This window comes from Phacochoerus africanus, chromosome 2 (assembly GCF_016906955.1).
Source record: "Phacochoerus africanus isolate WHEZ1 chromosome 2, ROS_Pafr_v1, whole genome shotgun sequence".
NCBI classification, from domain to species: domain Eukaryota; kingdom Metazoa; phylum Chordata; class Mammalia; order Artiodactyla; family Suidae; genus Phacochoerus; species Phacochoerus africanus.
In genome coordinates this window covers 166,658,478-166,678,453 of record NC_062545.1, presented here as the reverse complement: position 1 = coordinate 166,678,453, position 19,976 = coordinate 166,658,478, and the positions used below count along the sequence as shown (strand labels likewise).

Sequence of the window (19,976 nt, the reverse complement as noted above, 5' to 3'; positions counted from 1 at the left end):
ACAAGCTAAAGACACAAATATACTCGTTTGCTGGCTCTCTCGCTCTTTTTGTCTTTTTAGGGCTGCACCATGGCATATGGAGGTTCCCAGGCTAGGAGTCGAAGTGGAGCTATAGCCACCAGCCTACACTACAGTCACAGCAACGCCAGATCTGAGCCATGTCTTCGACCTACACCCCAGTTCATGGCAATGCCAGATCCTTAACCCACTGAGTAAGGCTAGGGATCGAACCTGCGACCTCACGGATACTAGTCAGATTCGTTTCCAGTGAGCCACAAGGGGAGCTCTTCGTTTGCTCTCTTTTATTGAATTCAATGTTCTTTTCTTCTTGGAAGAAACTATAAGAATTTGTTAACAGTAATTACCTTTAGAAAGAAAGACTGGGAGCTCTCTTCCAGTGCAGCAGATTAAGGACCCAATGTTGTCACTGCTGAAGCACAGGTTCGATCCCTGGCCCATGCCATAGGCACAACCAAAAAGAAAAGAAAAGAGGGCTTGTCTTCAATCCCTGGCCTTGATCAGTGGGTTAAGGATATAGCATTACTGGAGTTCCTGTCGTGGCACAGCGGAAACGAATCTGACTAGAAACCATGAAGTTGCAGGTCAATCCCTGGCCTTGCTCAGTGGGTTAAGGACCTGGCATTGCCGTGAGCTGCCTTGAGCTGTGGTGTAGGTCGCAGATGTGACCATTAAAGAAAATAAATAAATAAAATTTAAAAAGTGAGTACTCATTCAATTTCTTTAATGTAACATGTCCCAAATTCAGTGCTATATGCCCTTGAGAACTGGGAACTCAATAAATATATTCAAATTACTTTAAATACTATTGAAGGAATTTTCTTTTACATTTTAAAGACATTTTCCTTTTTTTTTTTTTGTTTCCTGGCCTCACATGTGGCATATGAAAGTTCCTGGGCTAGGGGTTGAATTGGAGCCTCAGCTGCAACCTACACCATAGCTGTGGCAACACTGGATCTTTAATCCACTGCGCCTCGTCAGGGATCCAACCCGCGCCACCACAGACACAATGCCAGATCATTAACCCTCTGTGCCACAGCAGGAATTACTTACAAACCTCTCTTATACTGTGAGTTTCTTTTTTAACAGATCTGTTGAGGCATAATCACATGATAGATGGCATACATTGAAAGGATAAAATTTGAACAGTTTTGACCTATGTGGAGAAATTATCACCACAATCAAGATAATAAAAGTATCCATTAACCCCAACAGTTTCCTTGTGCCCCTTAAGAGTTCCTCCCTCATCTCCCCATTGCCCTCACTATAGTTTGCATTTTCTAGAATTATACATAAATGGAATTCTATGGTATATATGCTTTAATGTGCCTTTTGGGGGAGTCTGGCTTCTTTCATGGAGCAAAATTTCTGAAGTTCATCTATGTTGCCATGCATGTTAATAGACCATTGATTACTAAGTAATATGTCATTTTATGGATATATCACAATTTATTTATTCATCTTTTGGTGGATATTTGCCTTATTTCCAGCTTTTTGGCTATTACAAGAAGGCTGCTATGAACATTTGTGTGTAAATCTTTATATGGCTATGTTTTCATTTCTCTTGGGATGCCCAAGAGTAAAATGGCTGGGTCATACGGTAGGTATATATTGAAGGTTTTTTTTTTTTTGTCTTTTTGCCTTTTCTAGGGCTGCACCTAAAGCATATGGAGGTTCCCAGGCTAGGGGTCTAATCAGAGCTCTGCTGTGGCTCTGGTGTAGCCGCTGGCCTACATCAGAGCCACAGCAACTCAGGATCTGAGCTGCGTCTGCAACCTACACCAAAGCTCACAGCAACGCCGGATCCTTAACCCACTGAACAAGGCCAGGGACCGAACCCTCAACCTCATGGTTCCTAGTCAGATTCGTTAACCACTGAGCCACGACGGGAACTCCCAGGTATATACTGAAGTTTTAAAGAAACTTCCCAACTGTTTTCCAAAGTGTTTAATCTATTTTACATTCCCATCAGCACTGTAGGAGAGTTACAGGTGTTCTATGGATGCTCATATTTACCATTATCTGGTATGATCAGTCTTTTAAAAATATTAGTCATTCTAGTGGATGCATAGGAGTACCTCATTGTGGTTTTAGTTTATACTTCACTACTGACTAACAATATCAAGCATTTTTTATGTACTTGATATTCACATATCCTCCTTGGTTAAGTGAATGTTTAAATCTTTTGCCCATTTTAAACTGGGCTATCTGTCTGTCTTATTGCTGAGTTTTAAGAGGTCTTAAAATATTCTAGATACAAGTCCTTTGTCAAATATATGATTTGCAACTATTTTCTCCCTGCCCATGGTTTTCTTTGAAGAACAAAAGTTTTGCATTTGGATGAAGTCCAATTTACTGATCTTTTGTAGTTCATGTTTTTTTGGATTCTACCTAGGAAACTTTTGCCATTCAAATACCATCAGGGGAATTTTCTTTCATACTTTGAATAACATCTCCAACTTTGAATTTTCAAAATATGCTCCTCAGTTATGCAAACACTTAAGGAGCAGCTCCTCAGCTCCCTCACCTGGTGAGAATGCTCTTTAAAGCATTTGAGCATAAAACATTTTAGAATTATGAGAGTCCAAAATAATCTAATGCATTTTCTATTTTTCAAAAAAAATTGTTTTTTGGTCTTTTTAGGGCCACACCCGTGGCATATGGAGGTTCCCAAGCTAGGGGTTGAATCAGAGCTGTAGTGGCTGGTCTACACCACAGCCATAACAAAGCCAGATCCAAGCCGCATCTATGACCTATAGCAACACTGGATCCTTAACCCACTGAGCAAGGCCAGGGACTGAACTGGCATCCTCACGGTTACTAGTCGGTTTCATTTCCTGCTGCGCCACAATGGGAAATCTGGGTCTGTCAAAACTTGATGCTGTGTTTGCTGAAGGTAACTTTTTTTTCCGGTTTTTTGAATAGTTAACACATTTATATGTTCCAAAAAAGTATAGTGTTAAGTCCCTATCCCACCCTTTTTTTTTTTCCTTATTAATACAGTATTTATTTGTCTTCCCTCTGTCAAACCTTGAGCCAACCACTTTCCCCAGCCTGCCTGGGGAGGTACAAGAAAAGGAATACACGGGGCAGATGAGACCCAGGAGAAAGAACTACGGGAGGTGGACACGGCTCCTTCATATGGTGAAGAGGATGAGAAAGGCCACCATCAGGCAAAAGAGCCCCATGGCCTCCGAGAGGGCAAAGCCCAGAATGGCGTAGGAGAAGAGCTGTTGCTTCAGAGAAGGGTTCCTGGCATAACCAATGATGAGGCTCCCAAACACAGTCCCAATTCCAGCCCCAGAGCCAGCCACTCCTACTGTGGCAGCCCCAGCTCCAATGAACTTGGCTGCTGTGTCAATGTCTCTTGAAATGGCACTGGTTTGGAAGCTGCGGCTAGGAATAAGTGAGGTGGTCAGGAGACGTGGGGCTGCCAAGCTGCTGTGACTCTCATCTGTCAATGCCTCTGGTCGTTTCCGCACCACTGCAGACAGTGATCGGCTCAACAGTGGAGAGCTTCTCCTGATCAAGGCGGGAGTGGAGACAAACCTGGCACAAGCATACATTTTCAGGGGATGAGGGACTGTGGCAGGAGAGCTGCTCCCAGGGCAGAGAAGCCACCCTGTCTTATATACCATGTTCCCATCCCCACAGATGGTACTTATTCTCCCTCAGTGTGTGTGTACACACCCATGCAAGCAAATACCAATATATTTGGACTCACTTTATTTATTATTTTTTTTGTCTTTTGTCTTTATAGGGCCTCACCCGAAGCATATGGAGGTTCCCAGGCTGGGAGTCTAATTGGAGCTGTTGCTGCCAGCTTATGCCACAGCCACAGCAGCGCCAGATCTGAGCCACATCTGCGATCTACACCACAGCTCACGGTAATGCTTAACACACTGAGCAAGGCCGGGGATCGAACCCACAACCTCATGGTTCCTAGTCGGATTCGTTTCTGGTGCACCATAACGGGAACTCCCCGGACTCACTTTAAAATAAAATTGGAGTTCCTAGCAGTGGCTCAGTGGAAACTAATCTGACTAGTATCCATGAAGACACAGGCTCAATACCTGGCCTCGATCAGTGGGTGAAGGATTAGGCCGTTGCAGTGAGCTGTGGTGTGGGCCCACTGCTGCAGCTCGGATTGAACCCCTAGACTAGGAACCTCCACATATGCCCCCTGTGCGGCCCTAAAAAGACAAAGAAAAAAAAAAAGGTAACATATTTTTGACATTCTTTGTGCCTGCAATCCTAACACTAACTCTTTACAGCCCCTTTTCTGAACTCATTCTTCAATAATTAATAGAATAATAGAATTTTTTTTTTTTTTGTCTTTTGGCCGCTTCCCGCGACATATGAAGGTTCCCAGGCTAGGGGTCGAATCGGAGGTGTAGCCGCTGGCCTAAGCCACAGCCACAGTCACTCTAGATCCGAACCGCATCTGCGACCTACACCACAGCTCACGGCAACGCCAGATCTTTAACACACTGAGCAAGGCCAGAGATCGAACCCGCAACCTCATGGTTCCTAGTCGGATTCGTTGATTCACTGCGCCACGACGGGAACTCCAATAATTAATAGAATTCTTATGCTCAAGAAGTTGTTAGTAACTCTGAAGAATCGGTAGTTTCTCATTAAATTCCGTTTGCTTCTATCCTTTATAATCCATCCACAATTCAATTTTCTAAAAACCTGAGACCTATTTCCAAAGTATAGAGCACCTAAAGCGTAGGGAACAAGAACTTCACGACAAGACGGCTAAACTCGAACGAATTTAGGAGAGTGGAAGCGGTGAGCAGGAGAGCGGTGCAATGGACAGGACCCCCCCCCAAAAGGCGGGGACAAAAATGAATGGGCGGGGCGTTGGAGAGAGGCGGATCTGGTAGGCCCCGCTGGGGATTGCGCAAATTTGGCGCCAACTCTAAGGGAGCGTCTCGCGAGACTCTCGCGAGAAACGTGTTTTCCCCTCCGCGCCAGGCGCAACGCTGTGGCCGCTGCAGTCCGCTTGAGGTGAGAGGCGGGCAGGCGGGCGAGTGGAATTCCCGAGGAGGAAGGAGGGCTTTAGGCTGGGGAGCGGGGATGCCGGCTGTCGCAGGGAAGGATAAGGACATGACAGAGACCGACCCTGGGCTAATAGGGGCTGGAGAGGAAGGGAGGCCTGACTGGGTATAACCTGTGGGGAGACGAGGTTGGTGGGGACAAGAGCGGGCACTTGTACTTTTTGTTTCTGTCTCGGGCCTGCCTCTAACCAAGGTAGAGGAAGGGAACGTGTGTCAGGTCTGAACAGGGGCTTCTTAATATAGGAGGCATCCTGTGAATGTACAGTGAATTAATGAGTGTGGTTGAACTAAGAGAGGATAGACAGTGGAGCTACGACGAGGAGAAGGTTGGAGGAGAGGGATGGGATGGGAAGTTTTGAGGTTTTAGGGCTGGTTAGCAAATGAAGTCGTTGAGTTATTCTGGTAGCACTTCCTGGCGAAAGGGGCTTCTGTTTTGGTAACTTGGAAAAAGTTGGACTTTGAATCGCCAAAGGTCTGGGAATGAATTATAGTTTGGAATTTCTTTGTTAGGGGAAATCCCATTGTAGCTCAGTGGAAACAAACCCCAGTAGTATCCATAAGGAGGCGAGTTCCATCCCTGCCTCCGGGTTCAGTGGGTTAAGGATCTGGCGTTGCTGTGAGCTGTGGCTGTGGCATAGGTTAACAGCTACGGCTCCGGTTCAACCCCTAGCCTGGGAACTTCCATATGCCACACCTGTGGCCCTTAAAAAAAAAAAAAAAAATTGTTAACCTTCACTCCTTTGGGAGTCTGAGTACTAGAGGAGGAAGTGAAGAGAATTTCATCAGTGTCTAAAATTACGTTCTATTTGAGAAATTTGAAAACTGTGAAGTAAGATGCCACTACTTTGGACCTCTGATGTGATGCCTAGAATGGAGATAAAAAGTTAGCATATCATCTGTAAGTGATTATTAGAACCATGTGGGTAACTGAGTGAAGAGGGCCTAGGATGAAGTCTTGGATACTTAATGACCAGGTTAGAGGAAGATGAATCTGCAAAGAAGATCCAGAAGGAGTGTCCAGGAAGGGAGGAAAGCAAGGTGAGTACTGTTACAGAAGTCACTTTTCTAAGAAAACCTCTGATCAAATGTGTTCAGATGTTTCTGAGAGGTCAAGTAAGGTGGTACTGAAAAGCATTCTTCCAGGTTATCAGCTTGAGGATTATTTCCATTTCTTTAAAAAACAAAAACAAAAACAAAAAACCTTTAAAAAAGAAGACCAATATGTAAACAGTATTTTTTTTTTTTGCTTTTTAGGGCTGCCCCCGAGGCATGTGGAAGTTCCCAGTGTAGGGGTCGAATGGGAAGTACAGCTGTTGGCCTATACCACAGCAGTAGCAACTCAGGATCCTAGCCCCATCTGCAACCTGCACCACAGCTCATAGCAATGCCGGATCCTTAACCCACTGAGTGAGGCCAAGGATTGAACCCAAAACCTCATGGTTCCTAGTCAGATTTGTTTCTGCTGCACCACGATGGGATCTCTAGTAGCGTCTACATTAGAATTTAATTCTTCTGATTTCTATCTTTAGTTCTTTTTTTCATAACTTATCTTCTCCACTTTGCTTCATGATGTGAGTTTGAAATATGATTTAACTGACTGAAACACATGCATTTTGCTGTAGGTGGAACTTCACTGTGTAATAGGAAGACTACTTGGATGAATAAACATGTTTACTCTTTTCTTTCCCCTAGAGGGAAAGATGCTAGAACCACAGGAGAATGGCTTGATTGACCTACCAGATTATGAGCGTATAGAAGATGAAACTTTTCCTCCATTCCCACCTCCAGCCTCTCCAGAGAGAGATGGTGAAGGAGCTGAACCTGGTGAAGGTCTGTATAGAGTTCCAAAGTGGTATCCATGTTCAGCTATCCATCTGTTAGCTTAAAATGATACATTTTATAAATGAGGTTTTAATTATTTAAGTAATAATAAATCTTGGTATATTTCACCAGAATCTGGGAGAGGAGCACCTGTTCCTGTACCTCCAAAGAGAACAGTTAAAAGGAACATACCCAAGTTGGATGCTCAGAGGTAGACTTCCTCTTTCCTTAAACATGTGTACTTATCTTCCATCCATTTTTTTTTTTCCCTTTTATGTTACAGGCTTTTGGTTGGGATGATTTGGAGATTAGATATTTCTAAAGACATTTTTCTCAGTTCATTAGATGTTCGCTCGCTCTCTTGTCTTTTTTTTTTTTTCTTTTGGCCGAGCCTGTGGCACATGGAAGTTCCTGGGCCAAGGATAAAAACCTGTACCATAGCAGTGACCTAAGCCACTGCAGTAACAACGCTGGATCCTTAACCTGCTGCGCCACAAGAGAACTCCAATCTTTTTTTCTTCTTTATGGTCTTGGTTTGCCCTTGATGGTTCTAGAAAGCTTGACTTTTGAAACATATTTCTATTCACAGATTAATTTCAGAGAGAGGGCTTCCAGCATTAAGGCATGTGTTTGATAAAGCAAAATTCAAAGGTAAAGGTCATGAGGTAAGAAATATATCATTTTTATTTTAGACCTTTGTTTTTTATGTTTTTAAAAATATCACCAAAACTGTGGGTCCATTATCATATTCTTTGGAGTCTTAGAATGTTTTGTAGATATGGTCATCCAACATCCTAAGTCTTGAGAAGCTGTGATATAGTGGAAAGGACATTGTTTGAAGAATCAGAAAACATATAGTCTTTTGTAGCCACTGTTTGGTTTTAGGAAAATCACATCCAAGTCTGTAGCCTAAAATTTGTACTTTATAATTCGAGGAGTAAAATTTACTTTGTCTCCCTCAAAGAGTGACTTCATGAAAGCAAGGACTTTAACTGTATTAATCACTTTTCTGTCTCTAGGATATGACACAGTGTCTCGTTCATAATAGACATCAGTTAAGTTTTGCTGAAAATTGAAGATATTTAGAAACTGTCAATCACTGCACAAATGTACATTTTAAAATTTGAGTCATGTAGAGTGTTGATACATTTTTTGCATATGATTATCTTTGTAGGGCTTTGTGGTTTCTGAACTATTTTCAAATATATTTAATTATCAACCTCTGAGGTAGGTGCTAGTCTGTTATCTAGTTAAGGAAACTGAGTTTTAAGCAGCCACTGTCAACAGTTTAGGGCAGAGCCTTGCCTTTCCATTTCTTTCTTTCTTTTTGCTTTTTAGGGCCACACCTGTAGCATATGATATGGAGGTTCCCAGGCTAGGGGTCGAATCAGAGCTACAGCTGCCTGTCTACACCACAGCCACAGCAACGCCAGATCCGAGTCGTGTCTGCAACCTACACCACAGTGCACAGCAATGCTGGATCCTTAACGCACTGAGTGAGGCCAGGGATTGAACCCTCAACCTCATGGTTCCTAGTCAGATTTGTTTCCGCTATGCCATGATGGGAGATCCAAAGAACTTTTATCTTTATCAGAATGAGAATGATAAGACATTACACTCTTAGTATTACATACATAGTTACTGGTAGAGTTGATTATTTGAACTATAGCTTCTTATACAAGATCAAATACCACCACCAACAATAAGCAAATATTTGAGTACTTGCTTTGTGTCAGGCACTTTACTTGTATTGCTTAAACATCTTAACAATCCTATGAGGTATGTGTACTATTCTCATACATGAAGGAAAAGGCACAGAGGGGTAAAGTGATTTGTTCCAAGTCAATAGCTATTAAGTAGTAGAATTGAGATTTGAATCTAAGCAGTCTAATCCACAGCCTGTGCTTTGAACTACTCTTCTAATTTAAAATACTATAAGAGGAGAAGAAAATACTTTATAGTAAAATCAGAAATTTGGAACTTTTCTCATTCATTACTCTGGTGTATTAAACTTTGTTTCATTGTCATTAAAATTTTTTTTAATGTTAAGTTGAGATTTCAAGTACAGAGAAGTATTGTGGTCTGAGAATGTTTACAGTGCTCTTGCTAGTCTTTGGTACTTTGCCCTTGGGATTTCTGAATATATGTGTGTGTGTATATATATGTTTTGCGTGTATACATATATATATGTTTTGTGTGTATATGTATATATGCTTTGTGTGTGTGTATATATATGTTTTGCCTATATGAGTGTGTGTATATATGTGTATATATATATATATATATATATATATATATATATATATTTTTTTTTTTTTTGCTTTTTAGAGCCTTACCTGTGGCATGTGAAAGTTCCTGGGCTAGGGGTCAAATCAGAGCTACAGCTGCCAGCCTATGCCACAGCCACAGCAGCAGCAACGTGGGTTCCAAGCCGTGTCTGTGACCTACACCACAGCTCATGGCAACGCCAGATCCTTAACCCACTGAGCAAGGCCAGGGATTGAACCCACAATCTCATAGTTCCTAGTCGGATTCGTTAACCCCTGAGCCATGAAGGGAACGCCAGGATTTCAGAATATATTTTTACAGAGCTAATTCTCAATGCTTTCCTCTCTGTATATAATTTAGGAACCTGTCACTTTGTTTAGTTATTTCTAAAAGATATCTTGTCATATTAAAGTTTCTTTTTTCCTCTGATTTAAAGAAATCTATCCAGTGCTCTTGTAGACTGCAGTTCTCTAAGCCCTTAGTAAATATTTTTCTTCTTAAAATTTCTTCTAACAGTTTCTTTTTTTTTTTTGTCTTTTTGCTATTTCTTGGGCCGCTCCCGCGGCATATGGAGGTTCCCAGGCTAGGGGTTGAATCGGAGCTGGAGCCACCGGCCTACGCCAGAGCCACAGCAACGCGGGATCCGAGCCGTGTCTGCAGCCTACACCACAGCTCACGGCAACACCGGATCCTTAACCCACTGAGCAAGGGCAGGGACTGAACCCACAACCTCATGGTTCCTAGTTGGATTCGTTAACCACTGCGCCACGACGGGAACTCCTTCTAACAGTTTCTTAATCTTGTAAATATAAAAGGACACCAGTGACTTTGGCACTACTATTCAGTTCTGAAATCTGCTAACAAGGTCATTTGTGAGAAAGAATCTTCTATTTAGCATTTTTATTTTTATGTGCTAGGCTGAGGACTTGAAGATGCTAATCAGACACATGGAGCACTGGGCACATAGGCTATTCCCTAAACTGCAGTTTGAAGATTTTATTGACAGAGTTGAATATCTGGGAAATAAAAAGGAAGTTCAGGTAGGTGTTGAGATTATCATGTATATTATTCATAATGCTAAATTATATAAGGATAGATTTAGCTGAGGCTAAGTTAGCTCTTTGGAGTTTTTATTTTGCAGTCTGTTGTAGTAGAGAGAAGGAAAATTAATAGTTATTTGAACAACTTTTTTTTGAAACTAAGAATTGACTCATTGACTGTTTTCCCCCAAATGTAAGTGAAAATGTAAAAGTATCTCTTTATTTTCAGACCTGTTTGAAACGAATTCGACTTGATCTACCTATTTTACATGACGATTTTATTAGCAATAATGGTAAGAATATAGGTTTATCTTCTTTATTATAATTTTGCTTATAGAAATGGATCTAGTTGGGGTAGGCAGTATTATAAGACTGGGTTTTTAGTTTATTTTGAGTGTACAATTTAAAGTACAATAAATAGGAATGAGTTAAGATGCCTTGATACATCTAGAATGTTGTATATTTGTTTCTTACAGACATGGCAGTAATGCCATTAAGAGATGTTGTAAAAATATATTTAGCCACAGAATATGAGCCTTTGAGAATTCTGATGGTGACCCATTCATCCTCTGTAGTGTTTATTAATAAAAATATATGACAAGATACCATGTTCATTTACATGTCCACCGTTAAAAACAAGTGGCTCTAGGAAATCAGAATAATTTGATAATGAAATAGTTCACATTTCACTCAAGAGTGTATAGGACTTTAGTTAGACCTACGTGACTGTTCCTGGTATTGATTGCATTTGTTAGTTGTACAGTGCAACCATAGGCAGTCACACACAGCAAAACATATGGTTCCTGCCGACAGGGTCTGTACAGTTATCAGATTTTCTGTGCGATGGCTCCATACATGTTTGTTGGTTTTTGCTTAAAAATGTTTTTAACAGATGTGGTAGAAATTACAGGTTCCATATCGAACACCCCCAAAGTTATTTATAAATTGCTTTTAAAAATGTGAAGGATTGACGACTAGGAACCATGAGGTTGCGGGTTCGGTCCCTGCCCTTGCTCAGTGGGGTTAACGATCCGGTGTTGCTGTGAGCTGTGGTGTAGGTTGCAGACGCGGCTCGGATCCCGTGTTGCTGTGGCTCTGGCGTAGGCCAGTGGCTACAGCTCCGATTGGACCCCTAGCCTGGGAACCTCCATATGCCGCAGGAGCGGCCCAAGAAATAGCAACAGCAACAACAACAACAACTACAACAACAAAAGACAAAAAGACAAAAACAAAAACAAAAACAAAAATGTGAAGGATTGAGATTTAAATAATCCAAGATTTAATTTTTTGGTAAGGGGGGGTACAGACTGATGGCATAGGATTTGATAAATGGAAAGGAACGAGTTATTAGAGTACTAAATCCCATAGCATATACCACTGGGTTAGTTAGCTTATTCATTGAATTTTTTGAGCTGCATACTATGTGCTAAATGTTCAGGGATAAAGGTGAATGAGATCAGACCCCTTGCTTTGTGGTCTAACAGACTAGTGAACCGGTAATGTGCCAGTAGACTGCAGGGTGCTGTAATTGGAGATAAACAGGAGATAGTGTAGGGTACAAAAGCGAACATAGTTTTATGTTTACCTAGGGGAGGAGAAGGTTTCACAGAGGAGGTATAACAAGTACTTTGAATGATAAGCAGTAGAGGTCAGGCAGAGGTGATTTTGGATAGAGGGAACCACTTATTCACAGGCGTAAATGAACCTGGCACCATTCACAGAATTATAGGCATGCTGCAGTATAGGGTACATAGAGGAAGCCTCTGTCAGAAAGCCTCGTTTTTTTTGAATGTTTTCTCTATCCTAAGAGAAGAGTCTCCAGACCTTTTGCATGAGACACTTCAACAGTCAAAATGTATTGAGCATTTTATTTTTCTAATACATGTACTACTGTACTGATAAGATACATAATTTACATTTTGTTCTCACCAAAACATTACAGTTTTTTTGGGGGGGGTCTTTTTGCCTTTTCTAGGGCCGTTCCCACGGCATATGGAGGTTCCCAGGCTAGGGGTCTCATTGGAGCTGTAGCCACCTGCCTATGCCAGAGCCACAGCAACACCAGATCCGAGCCGCATCTGCGACCTACACCACAGCTCATGGCAATGAAGGATCCTTAACCCACTGAGCAAGGCCAGGGATCGAACCTGCAACCTCATGGTTCCTAGTTGGATTCGTTAACCACTGAGCCATGACAGGAACTCCCAAAACATTACAGTTTTAAAGTAAGAACAGTATGATTGAATAATCTACTGAATAATTTTATCAAAAATCTTGGGCTAGTACTTACTGATCTGTGATTTTCTTTTTTTTTTTTCCTTTCCTTTCTAGGGCTGCACCTCCCCCCCCCCCCAATATGGAAGTTCCCAGGCTAGGGGTCGAATTAGAGCTTAATTCACTGTGCGAGGCCACAACCTCATGGTTCCTAGTCAGATTGGTTTCTGCTGAGCCACTACAAAACTCCAAATTTTTTTTTATTTTTATTTTTTTCTTTTGGTCTTTTTGCCTTTTCTAGGGCCACTCCCGCAGCATATGGAGGTTCCCAGGCTAGGGGTCTCATTGGAGCTGCAGCCACCAGCCTACACCACAGCTCATGGCAACGCCGGATCCTCAACCCACTAAGCAGGCCAGGGATCGAATCCACAACCTCATGGTTCCTAGTCGGATTCGTTAACCACTGAGCCACGACAGGAACTCCTTTTTTTATTTTAAAATTTTTTTTGTCTTTTTAATGCCGCACCCGAGGCATATGGAAGTTCCCAGGCTGGGGACTGAATTGGAGCTGCAGCTACCAGCCTACACCACAGCCATGGCAATGTAGGATCCAAGCCGAGTCTGCAACCTATACCATAGCTCACGACAACGCCGGATCCTTAACCCACTGAGCAAGGCCAAGGATCCAACCCGAGTTCTCATGGATACCAGTTGAGTTTGTTAACTGCTGAGCCATGATAGGAACTCTTTGATCTGTGATTTTAAGGTATGCTTTGTAGATTTAGTTTTTTCTCCCTAGATCTTTTTTTTTTTTTTTTTTCCTTTCTTTCTCCATTTTTGGCCACCCTGCAGCATATGGAGTTCCTGGGCCTGGGATCAGATCTGAGCAGCAGGTGCCAATGGCATATGGAATTTCCAGGACCAGGGACTGAACCTGTGCCATAGTAGCCACCCAAGCCACTATAGTGACAGTGCTACATCCTTAACCCACTGTGTCAGAAGAGAATTCCGCCTAGTGCTTTTTTTAAAAATAGCACTTATTTCCCTTTAATTATTAAGTAGTTTGCTTAGCTGTTAGTTTATGTGTATCAGAATGCTGACATCCTGTAGCACATTGAATATTTCTGGCTTTAGCTTCTTTGCCACAATAGCTTACCTATGAATGTCACAGTGAATGAATTTCAAGTGTGGTTCTAGTTTTTTAATCCCATTTTTATCCTAATCAAAATTCCATCAGTTTTACATTCACATGATTTTTCCATAAGACATAGTTTGTATTAAAGATGTCATTTACGGGAGTTCCCTTCGTGGCTCAGTGGTTAACGAACCCCAAACCCAACTAGGATCCATAAGGATGTGGGTTCAATCCCTGGCCTCGCTCAGTGGGTTAAGGATCCGGCATTGCCGTGAGCTGTGATGTAGGTTTCAGATGCATCTTGGATCGGGCGTTGTGGCTGTGGCATAGGCCAGTGGGTGTAGCTCTGATTTGACCCCTAGCCTAGGAACTTCTGTATGCTGCAGGGCGCAGCCCTAAAAGCAAAAAAAAAAAAAAAAAATCATTTACTATTGAAGAGATCTTTCATGGCTCAAAAAAAGTAGTTTTTTATGTATTTCATTATTAGTAATTCAGAATCCTATAAGCCGTATAAGGTGAAGCGTATTAGAAACCTTATATATTGCATAATTGGTTCTAATACTTGTTTCTTAACTTTTCCAGCAATGTTTTCTATATATACTCCATCAATACTTCCCAACAAAGGAATGCATTTTAGTTTAGTGCCATATTTCTTTTTCCATGTTAGGAAGGAAAAGGCTTTTTGTCTTTCATTATTAAGGAAGACACCTCAAAAAGGGTTGATTGTAAAATGCTGGATTAAATATATGATTTTTAAACCTCACTGGAATAATTGTAAAGGTTATCTTTATGTTTTAAATGTTTTGCTAATGGTGATGGTTTTTAACAAATGTCATTAGCTAATACTTCACTGTACAGTTACACACAGGAGAAGAATATATTTAAATTTGTATTTCAAATATAGTTTGAACAAGTCTGTAGCTCAGTGGGTTAAGAACCCAGCTAGTATCTGTGAGAATGTAGGTTCAATCTGGCATTGCCACAAGGTGATGGTGTAGGTTGCAGATGTGGTTTGGATCCATTGTTTCTGGCGCTGTGGTATAGGCCAGCAGCTGTAGCTCTGATTCAACCCCTAGCCTGGGAACTTCCATATGCTGCAGGTGCAGTCCCAAAAAGAAAAGAAAAATGGTAGTCTTGATGATTTTTTTTTTTTGCCCCCTTGTCATATCTGATGAGGTTATCTTTTTTTTTTTAACCCCTGTAATGTGAATGATACAGAGAGAAGGTAAAGTGTCAGCTTTGCCATTTTCTTAGTTCTTGTTTGTAGTTCTTTTTCTTCTACCTATAGGTATTTTGTTATGTTGCAGAAATCTTTTTAAGCTACCACTTGTGCATTTGGTTTGGTGGTTTTGGTTAAAATAGATACTATGTCAATTTGCTTAACTGGGCAGTCAGAATCAGCTGTATGTCACAATATGTTGAAATTAAGAAATGAGTGAAGATCCAACTCCACCCTTCCACAGTATGAGCTGCTTTGAAGGTAGCTTACAGACTAGATGATAACTGTCATATGGAGAAGTGATAGTTAGTCTCTGCCAGTCCTTTTTTTGGTGTTTTTAGGGCCTCACCTGCAGCATATGGAGGTTCCCGGCTAGGGGTCCAAACGGAACTGTAGCCACTAGCCTATGCCACAGCCACGGTCACAGCAACTTAGGATCTGAGCTGCATCTTTGACCTACACCACAGCTCATGGCAACGCCAGATCCTTGACCCACTGATTGAGGCCAGGGGTGGAACCTGTGTCCTCATGGATACTAGTTGGGTTCATTAACCACTAAGCTATGACGGGAACTCCTGTCAGTCCTTCTTTTAAATGTAAATTCGTTAAACTTAATTAAAAATTTTTTTTAAATGAAAGATCTAATATTTACTTTTCATACCACTGTGGATTATTTTAGGGACATCCTACTTTGAGATAACTTGTGTACAGGGCTTTAAGAATTTAAGATTGGAATTCCCATCATGGCTCAGTGGTTATCGAATCCAACTAGGAACCATGAGGTTGCAGGTTCAATCCCTGGCCTTGCTCAGTGGGTTAAGGATCTGGCGTTGCTATGAGCTGTGGTGTAGGTTGCAGATGCAGCTCGGATCCCACATTGCTGTGGCTCTGGTGTAGGCTTGGCAGCTACAGATCTGATTGGACCCCTAGCCTGGGAACCGCCATATGCTGCGGGTGCTGCCCTAGAAAAGACAAAAAAAAAAAAAAGATAAATAATGTAGGTGGAGTTCGAGTCGTGGCTCAGCATTAACAAATGCTAGTATCTGTGAGGATGTAGGTTTGATCCCTGGCCTTGCTCAGTGAGTTAAAGATGTGCTGTTGTTGTGAGCTGTGGTGTATGTGGCAGATGTGGCTCCAATTCAACCCCTAGTCTGGGAACCTCCATATGCTGTGGGTGCGGCCCTAAAAAGAAAAAAAAAAAAAAGATAAATAATGTAGAAAACACTGAATTTAAGAAAACTGACTTGGAAGTATTTTCACAGATCTTTAAATTTATTTTCCTTTTTATTTTGTGTTTGGATTTTACCATATACAAAAATAGCCTATGTAAGATTATTATTGTATATCATATAGGCAATATGGCAAACTCCTAAAATGTTTTTGATGTAAAACAAAGATATGTTTTGGAATCTGTAAGTTCTTTTATTAGCAACAATGAACTTTTGCTTTCTGTTCATGCATGTTTTGAAACTAGTATTTCATTTAACTTAAAATGCCTCTTTGAAATGATGAATAAATATTCCTCCTACTTGTTTGAATCAAATATGTATTTGTGGAGTTCCCATCGAGGCTCAGCAGAAACAAATCTGACCAGCATCTGTCAGGACACAGGCTCAATCCCTGGCCTTGCTCAGTAGGTTAAGGATCTTGTGTTGCCGTGAGCTGTGGTGTAGATTTCAGATGCAGCTTGGATCCCAAGGTGGACCCTTAGCCTGGGAACTTCCATATGCCACAAGTTGCGGCCCTAAAAAGACAAAAAAAAAAAAAAGTATTTGTAACATTCTCATACCTCAAATTGTTTCTTAAGGTCTGGAACCTTGTTGCTTTGAACTGGATTTCAGTTAATACCTGCATAAACTCTTTCTAATTAGTTTAACACTGCAGATGTACTAACCTTTTCTTTTCTACTGCAGATGATGTTGGAGAAGATAATGGCCATGATGTAACTGCTACTGAATTAGACCCCTTTTTGACAAACTCATCTGAAAGTGCAAAGTTTGCTTCTGAGTCAAGTAGAAGCCTAACAGAAGAACAACAACAAAGAATTGAGAGAAATAAACAATTGGCCTTGGAAAGAAGACAGGCGAAGCTACTGAGTAATAGTCAATCTCCAGGAAATGGTAAATTTTATGCTGGATTTTATATGCTACCATTAATATATCAAGGCCTGTTAGAAATGTTAACTTCTTTACTATTTCCCAAATAAAATACCTCTAGGAATAGAAAAACATGAGAGAGTATATTATGTGTATTTTAGAGAGAGGGAGCACAAGAGCTAGTAGCTGCAATCCTCAAAGAATAAAGGAGTCCAAGACTGTTTTCTGGATAGCTGAGTATCTCTTTAAAAATTATTTTAATAATTTAAATTGATTCTGAATCTTTCAAAAACATATTCTTCCCTGACTTCTAAAGGCACATGACATGTAATTTTATCTTCATGATCATAATCATTAATTATTGTGGTACTCTCTTAAACATAAAATGCTCTTCATCCGTTGAGAATTTTAGAGCCATTCACTGTGACATAAATAGGTCCTAAAATGCTTTTTGTTGCATTGTCACTTCTTCTTTTTTTTTTTTTTTGTCTTGTTGTTGTTGTTTTTGCTATTTCTTGGGCCGCTCCCGAGGCATATGGAGGTTCCCAGGCTAGGGGTCCAATCGGAGCTGTAGCCACTGGCCTACGCCAGAGCCACAGCAACACGGGATCCGAGCCGCGTCTGCAACCTACACCACAGCTCACAGCAACGCCGGATCGTTAACCCACTGAGCAAGGGCAGGGATCGAACCCGCAACCTCATGGTTCCTAGTTGGATTCGTTAACCACTGAGCCACGACGGGAACTCCCAAATAATCAAATTCTTTTTTTTTTTTTTTGTCTTTTTGCTATTTCTTGGGCTGCTCCTGTGGCATGTGGAGATTCCCCGGCTAGGGGTCCAATTGGAGCTGCAGCCACCAGCCTTTGCCAGAGCCACAGCAACTCGGGATCCGAGCTGCGTCTGCAACCTACACCACAGCTCACGGCAACACCGGATCGTTAACCCACTGAGCAAGGGCAGGGACCGAACCCTCAACCGCATGGTTCCTAGTCGGATTCGTTAACCACTGCGCCATGACGGGAACTCCCAAATAATCAAATTCTTAATCAAAATTATTCAGTGGTGTTATCATAATTTTTTCCAGTTACGTGTTCCTATCGTGGCTCAGCAGTAATGAATCCCAGCTAGTATCCATGAGGGCCTTGGTTTGATCCCTGGCCTAGCTCAGTGGGTTAAGGATCTGGTGATGCCATAAGCTGTGGTATAGGTTTCAGATGTGCTCAGATCTAGTGTTGCTGGGGGTTCCCCTCTTGGTGTAGTGGTTAATGAATCCGACTAGGAACCATGAGGTTGCAGGTTCGATCCCTGGCCTCACTCAATGGATTAAGAATCCTGTGTTGCCATGAGCTGTGGTATAGGTTACAGATGCAGCTCAGATCTGGCGTTGCTGTGGCTGTGGTGTAGACTGGCATTTGCAGCTCCGATTAGACCCCTAGCCTGGGAACCTCCATTTGCCACAGGTGTGGCCCTAAAAAGACAAAAGACAAAAAAAAAAAAATTTTCCAAATAGAGGAGTTCCTCTTGTGGCTCAGCAGTAACAAACCTGACTGATAGCCATGAGGGCACAGTTTCAACCCCTGGTCCCACTCAGTGGGTTAGGGACCTGGCGTTGCTGTGAGCTGTGGTGTAGGTCACAGATGTGGCTCAGATTTGCCGTTTCTGTGGCCGTGGTGTAGGCTGGCAGGTGTAGCTCTGATTTGATCCCTAGTCTGGGAACTTCCATGTGCCCTAAAAAGACCAAAAAAAAAAAAAAAATTTCCAAATAGAAATAAGTATGTTAAATATTCTTTATTGTAAGTCACTTTGATATGCAATTCTTAAGAACATTTTTTTTTTTGGTCTTTTTCCAGGTCCGCACTAACGGCGTATGGAGATTCCCAGGCTGAGTCTAACCAGAGCTACAGCTGCCAGCCTGTGCCAGAGCCACAGCAATGAGGGATCCGAGCTGCGTCTGTGACCTACACCACAGCTCTCAGCAACACCGGATCCTTAACCCATTGAGTGAGGCCAGGGATCAAACCTGCCACCTCATGGTTCCTAGTCGGATTCGTTAACCACTGAGCCACTACGGGAACTCCGTCTTAAGAACATTTGATTTTTATTTAAAAAAAATTTTTTTTTTTTTTTTTTTTTTGCTTTTTAGGGCTGTACCTGCAGCATGTGGAGGTTCCCAGGCTGGGGGTCGAATTGGAGCTAAAGGTGCTGGCCTGCACCACAGCCACAGCAACGCCAGATCTGAGCCGCATCTGCGACCTACACCACAGTTCACGCCAATGCTGGATCCTTAACCCACTGGGCAAGGCCTACAACCTAATGGTTCCTAGTCAGATTCCTTTCCATTGTGCCACTACGGGAACTCCACCTGACCTAAACTTGAAGAGATTTGTATTTATCAGGTAAGAGTAGACCAGGTTGCTTGTAATGAGTAGTGATTATTTCTCTTTCAGACTTGCTAATGAACACACCCAGCGCACAAACACTTGAAAAGGATAATAAAGGTGAGGATCAAAAAGAGGAAGAATCAAATGGATTTAACAAAGAACTTCTAGACAGTCCTCATAATGATGCTGCTGCCAATACTGTAAATGAAGAGGAGGACTTAAATATAGAGATAACACAACTGGACCAATCCTTTTAAAAGGTACAACAGTAACTTAAGTCATCTAGAAATGTTACTGCAGTTCGATAGACCTCAACTGAGAAAAATCTATTAATTTACTATCTTTAGAATTTGAGATGACTACCACTCATCTGCTTTACGTAAAAATCCTTATTTAGTGAAACTTTTAAAGATTCGTCTTTAAAATCTGGTATTGTATATAATGATACTTGTTTCTTATTAACTTTCATTCAGTCTATTTATTGTCCTTAGTGTTTATTTTTATAATAGGCATGACTTTGTAAAAATGATCGGTAGTTAATAATAAGTAGCTTCTGCTGCTAGTGTGCCATTGAATGCCCTGTTTTACTAAATTGGGTGGTGTTTTAAGTTGTAAATATATAAAAATATTAATGTTCTTTTTCTAAAAAATAAAAATTCCACACACTATCCCTAGAGGCTTTATAAAAATTTCTTACTGCTATTTATTTATATTTTTTGCC

General features: G+C 41.4%; 2 protein-coding genes and 1 non-coding gene across 5 annotated transcripts; 2 read left to right on the top strand and 1 right to left on the bottom strand.

The window, feature by feature from the left end:
• Window positions 1-3,008: 3,008 nt before the first annotated feature.
• On the bottom strand, window positions 3,009-3,638 carry LOC125121223 (ATP synthase F(0) complex subunit C2, mitochondrial). The gene has a single exon (XM_047769493.1). The coding sequence runs from the start codon at window positions 3,582-3,584 to the stop codon at window positions 3,156-3,158; it is 429 nt and encodes a 142-aa protein (XP_047625449.1). The 5' UTR covers window positions 3,585-3,638; the 3' UTR covers window positions 3,009-3,155.
• A 1,329-nt stretch (window positions 3,639-4,967) lies between these two features.
• On the top strand, window positions 4,968-19,965 carry TIPIN (TIMELESS interacting protein). Of its 3 annotated transcripts, XM_047767123.1 has the most exons (9): window positions 4,984-5,031; window positions 6,056-6,119; window positions 6,774-6,911; window positions 7,035-7,113; window positions 7,492-7,567; window positions 10,088-10,210; window positions 10,440-10,503; window positions 16,692-16,898; window positions 19,322-19,965. In XM_047767123.1, exons 3-9 carry the CDS (start codon window positions 6,782-6,784, stop codon window positions 19,510-19,512), a joined length of 870 nt encoding a protein of 289 aa, XP_047623079.1. In that variant the 5' UTR covers window positions 4,984-5,031; window positions 6,056-6,119; window positions 6,774-6,781; the 3' UTR covers window positions 19,513-19,965. The 3 variants fall into 3 exon arrangements, with proteins under 3 accessions (XP_047623080.1, XP_047623079.1, XP_047623081.1); XM_047767124.1 differs by lacking the exon at window positions 6,056-6,119 and having other exon boundaries at window positions 4,968-5,031; XM_047767125.1 differs by lacking the exon at window positions 4,984-5,031 and having other exon boundaries at window positions 5,785-6,119.
• Window positions 10,933-11,068, top strand: LOC125121779 (small Cajal body-specific RNA 14). The gene has a single exon (XR_007133641.1). It is a non-coding gene; the product is annotated as a small Cajal body-specific RNA 14 (non-coding RNA).
• Window positions 19,966-19,976: the final 11 nt, after the last annotated feature.

What these genes read in the sequence shown, in the direction of transcription:
- LOC125121223 (XM_047769493.1), bottom strand. Translation starts at nt 3,584, where the DNA reads ATGTATGCTTGTGCCAGGTTTGTCTCCACTCCCGCCTTGATCAGGAGA.
- TIPIN (XM_047767124.1), top strand. Translation starts at nt 6,782, where the DNA reads ATGCTAGAACCACAGGAGAATGGCTTGATTGACCTACCAGATTATGAG. An exon ending in AGGAGCTGAACCTGGTGAAG is followed by an intron (nt 6,912 to 7,034) that starts GTCTGTATAGAG and finishes ATATTTCACCAG; the next exon opens with AATCTGGGAGAGGAGCACCT. An exon ending in CGATTTTATTAGCAATAATG is followed by an intron (nt 10,504 to 16,691) that starts GTAAGAATATAG and finishes TTTCTACTGCAG; the next exon opens with ATGATGTTGGAGAAGATAAT.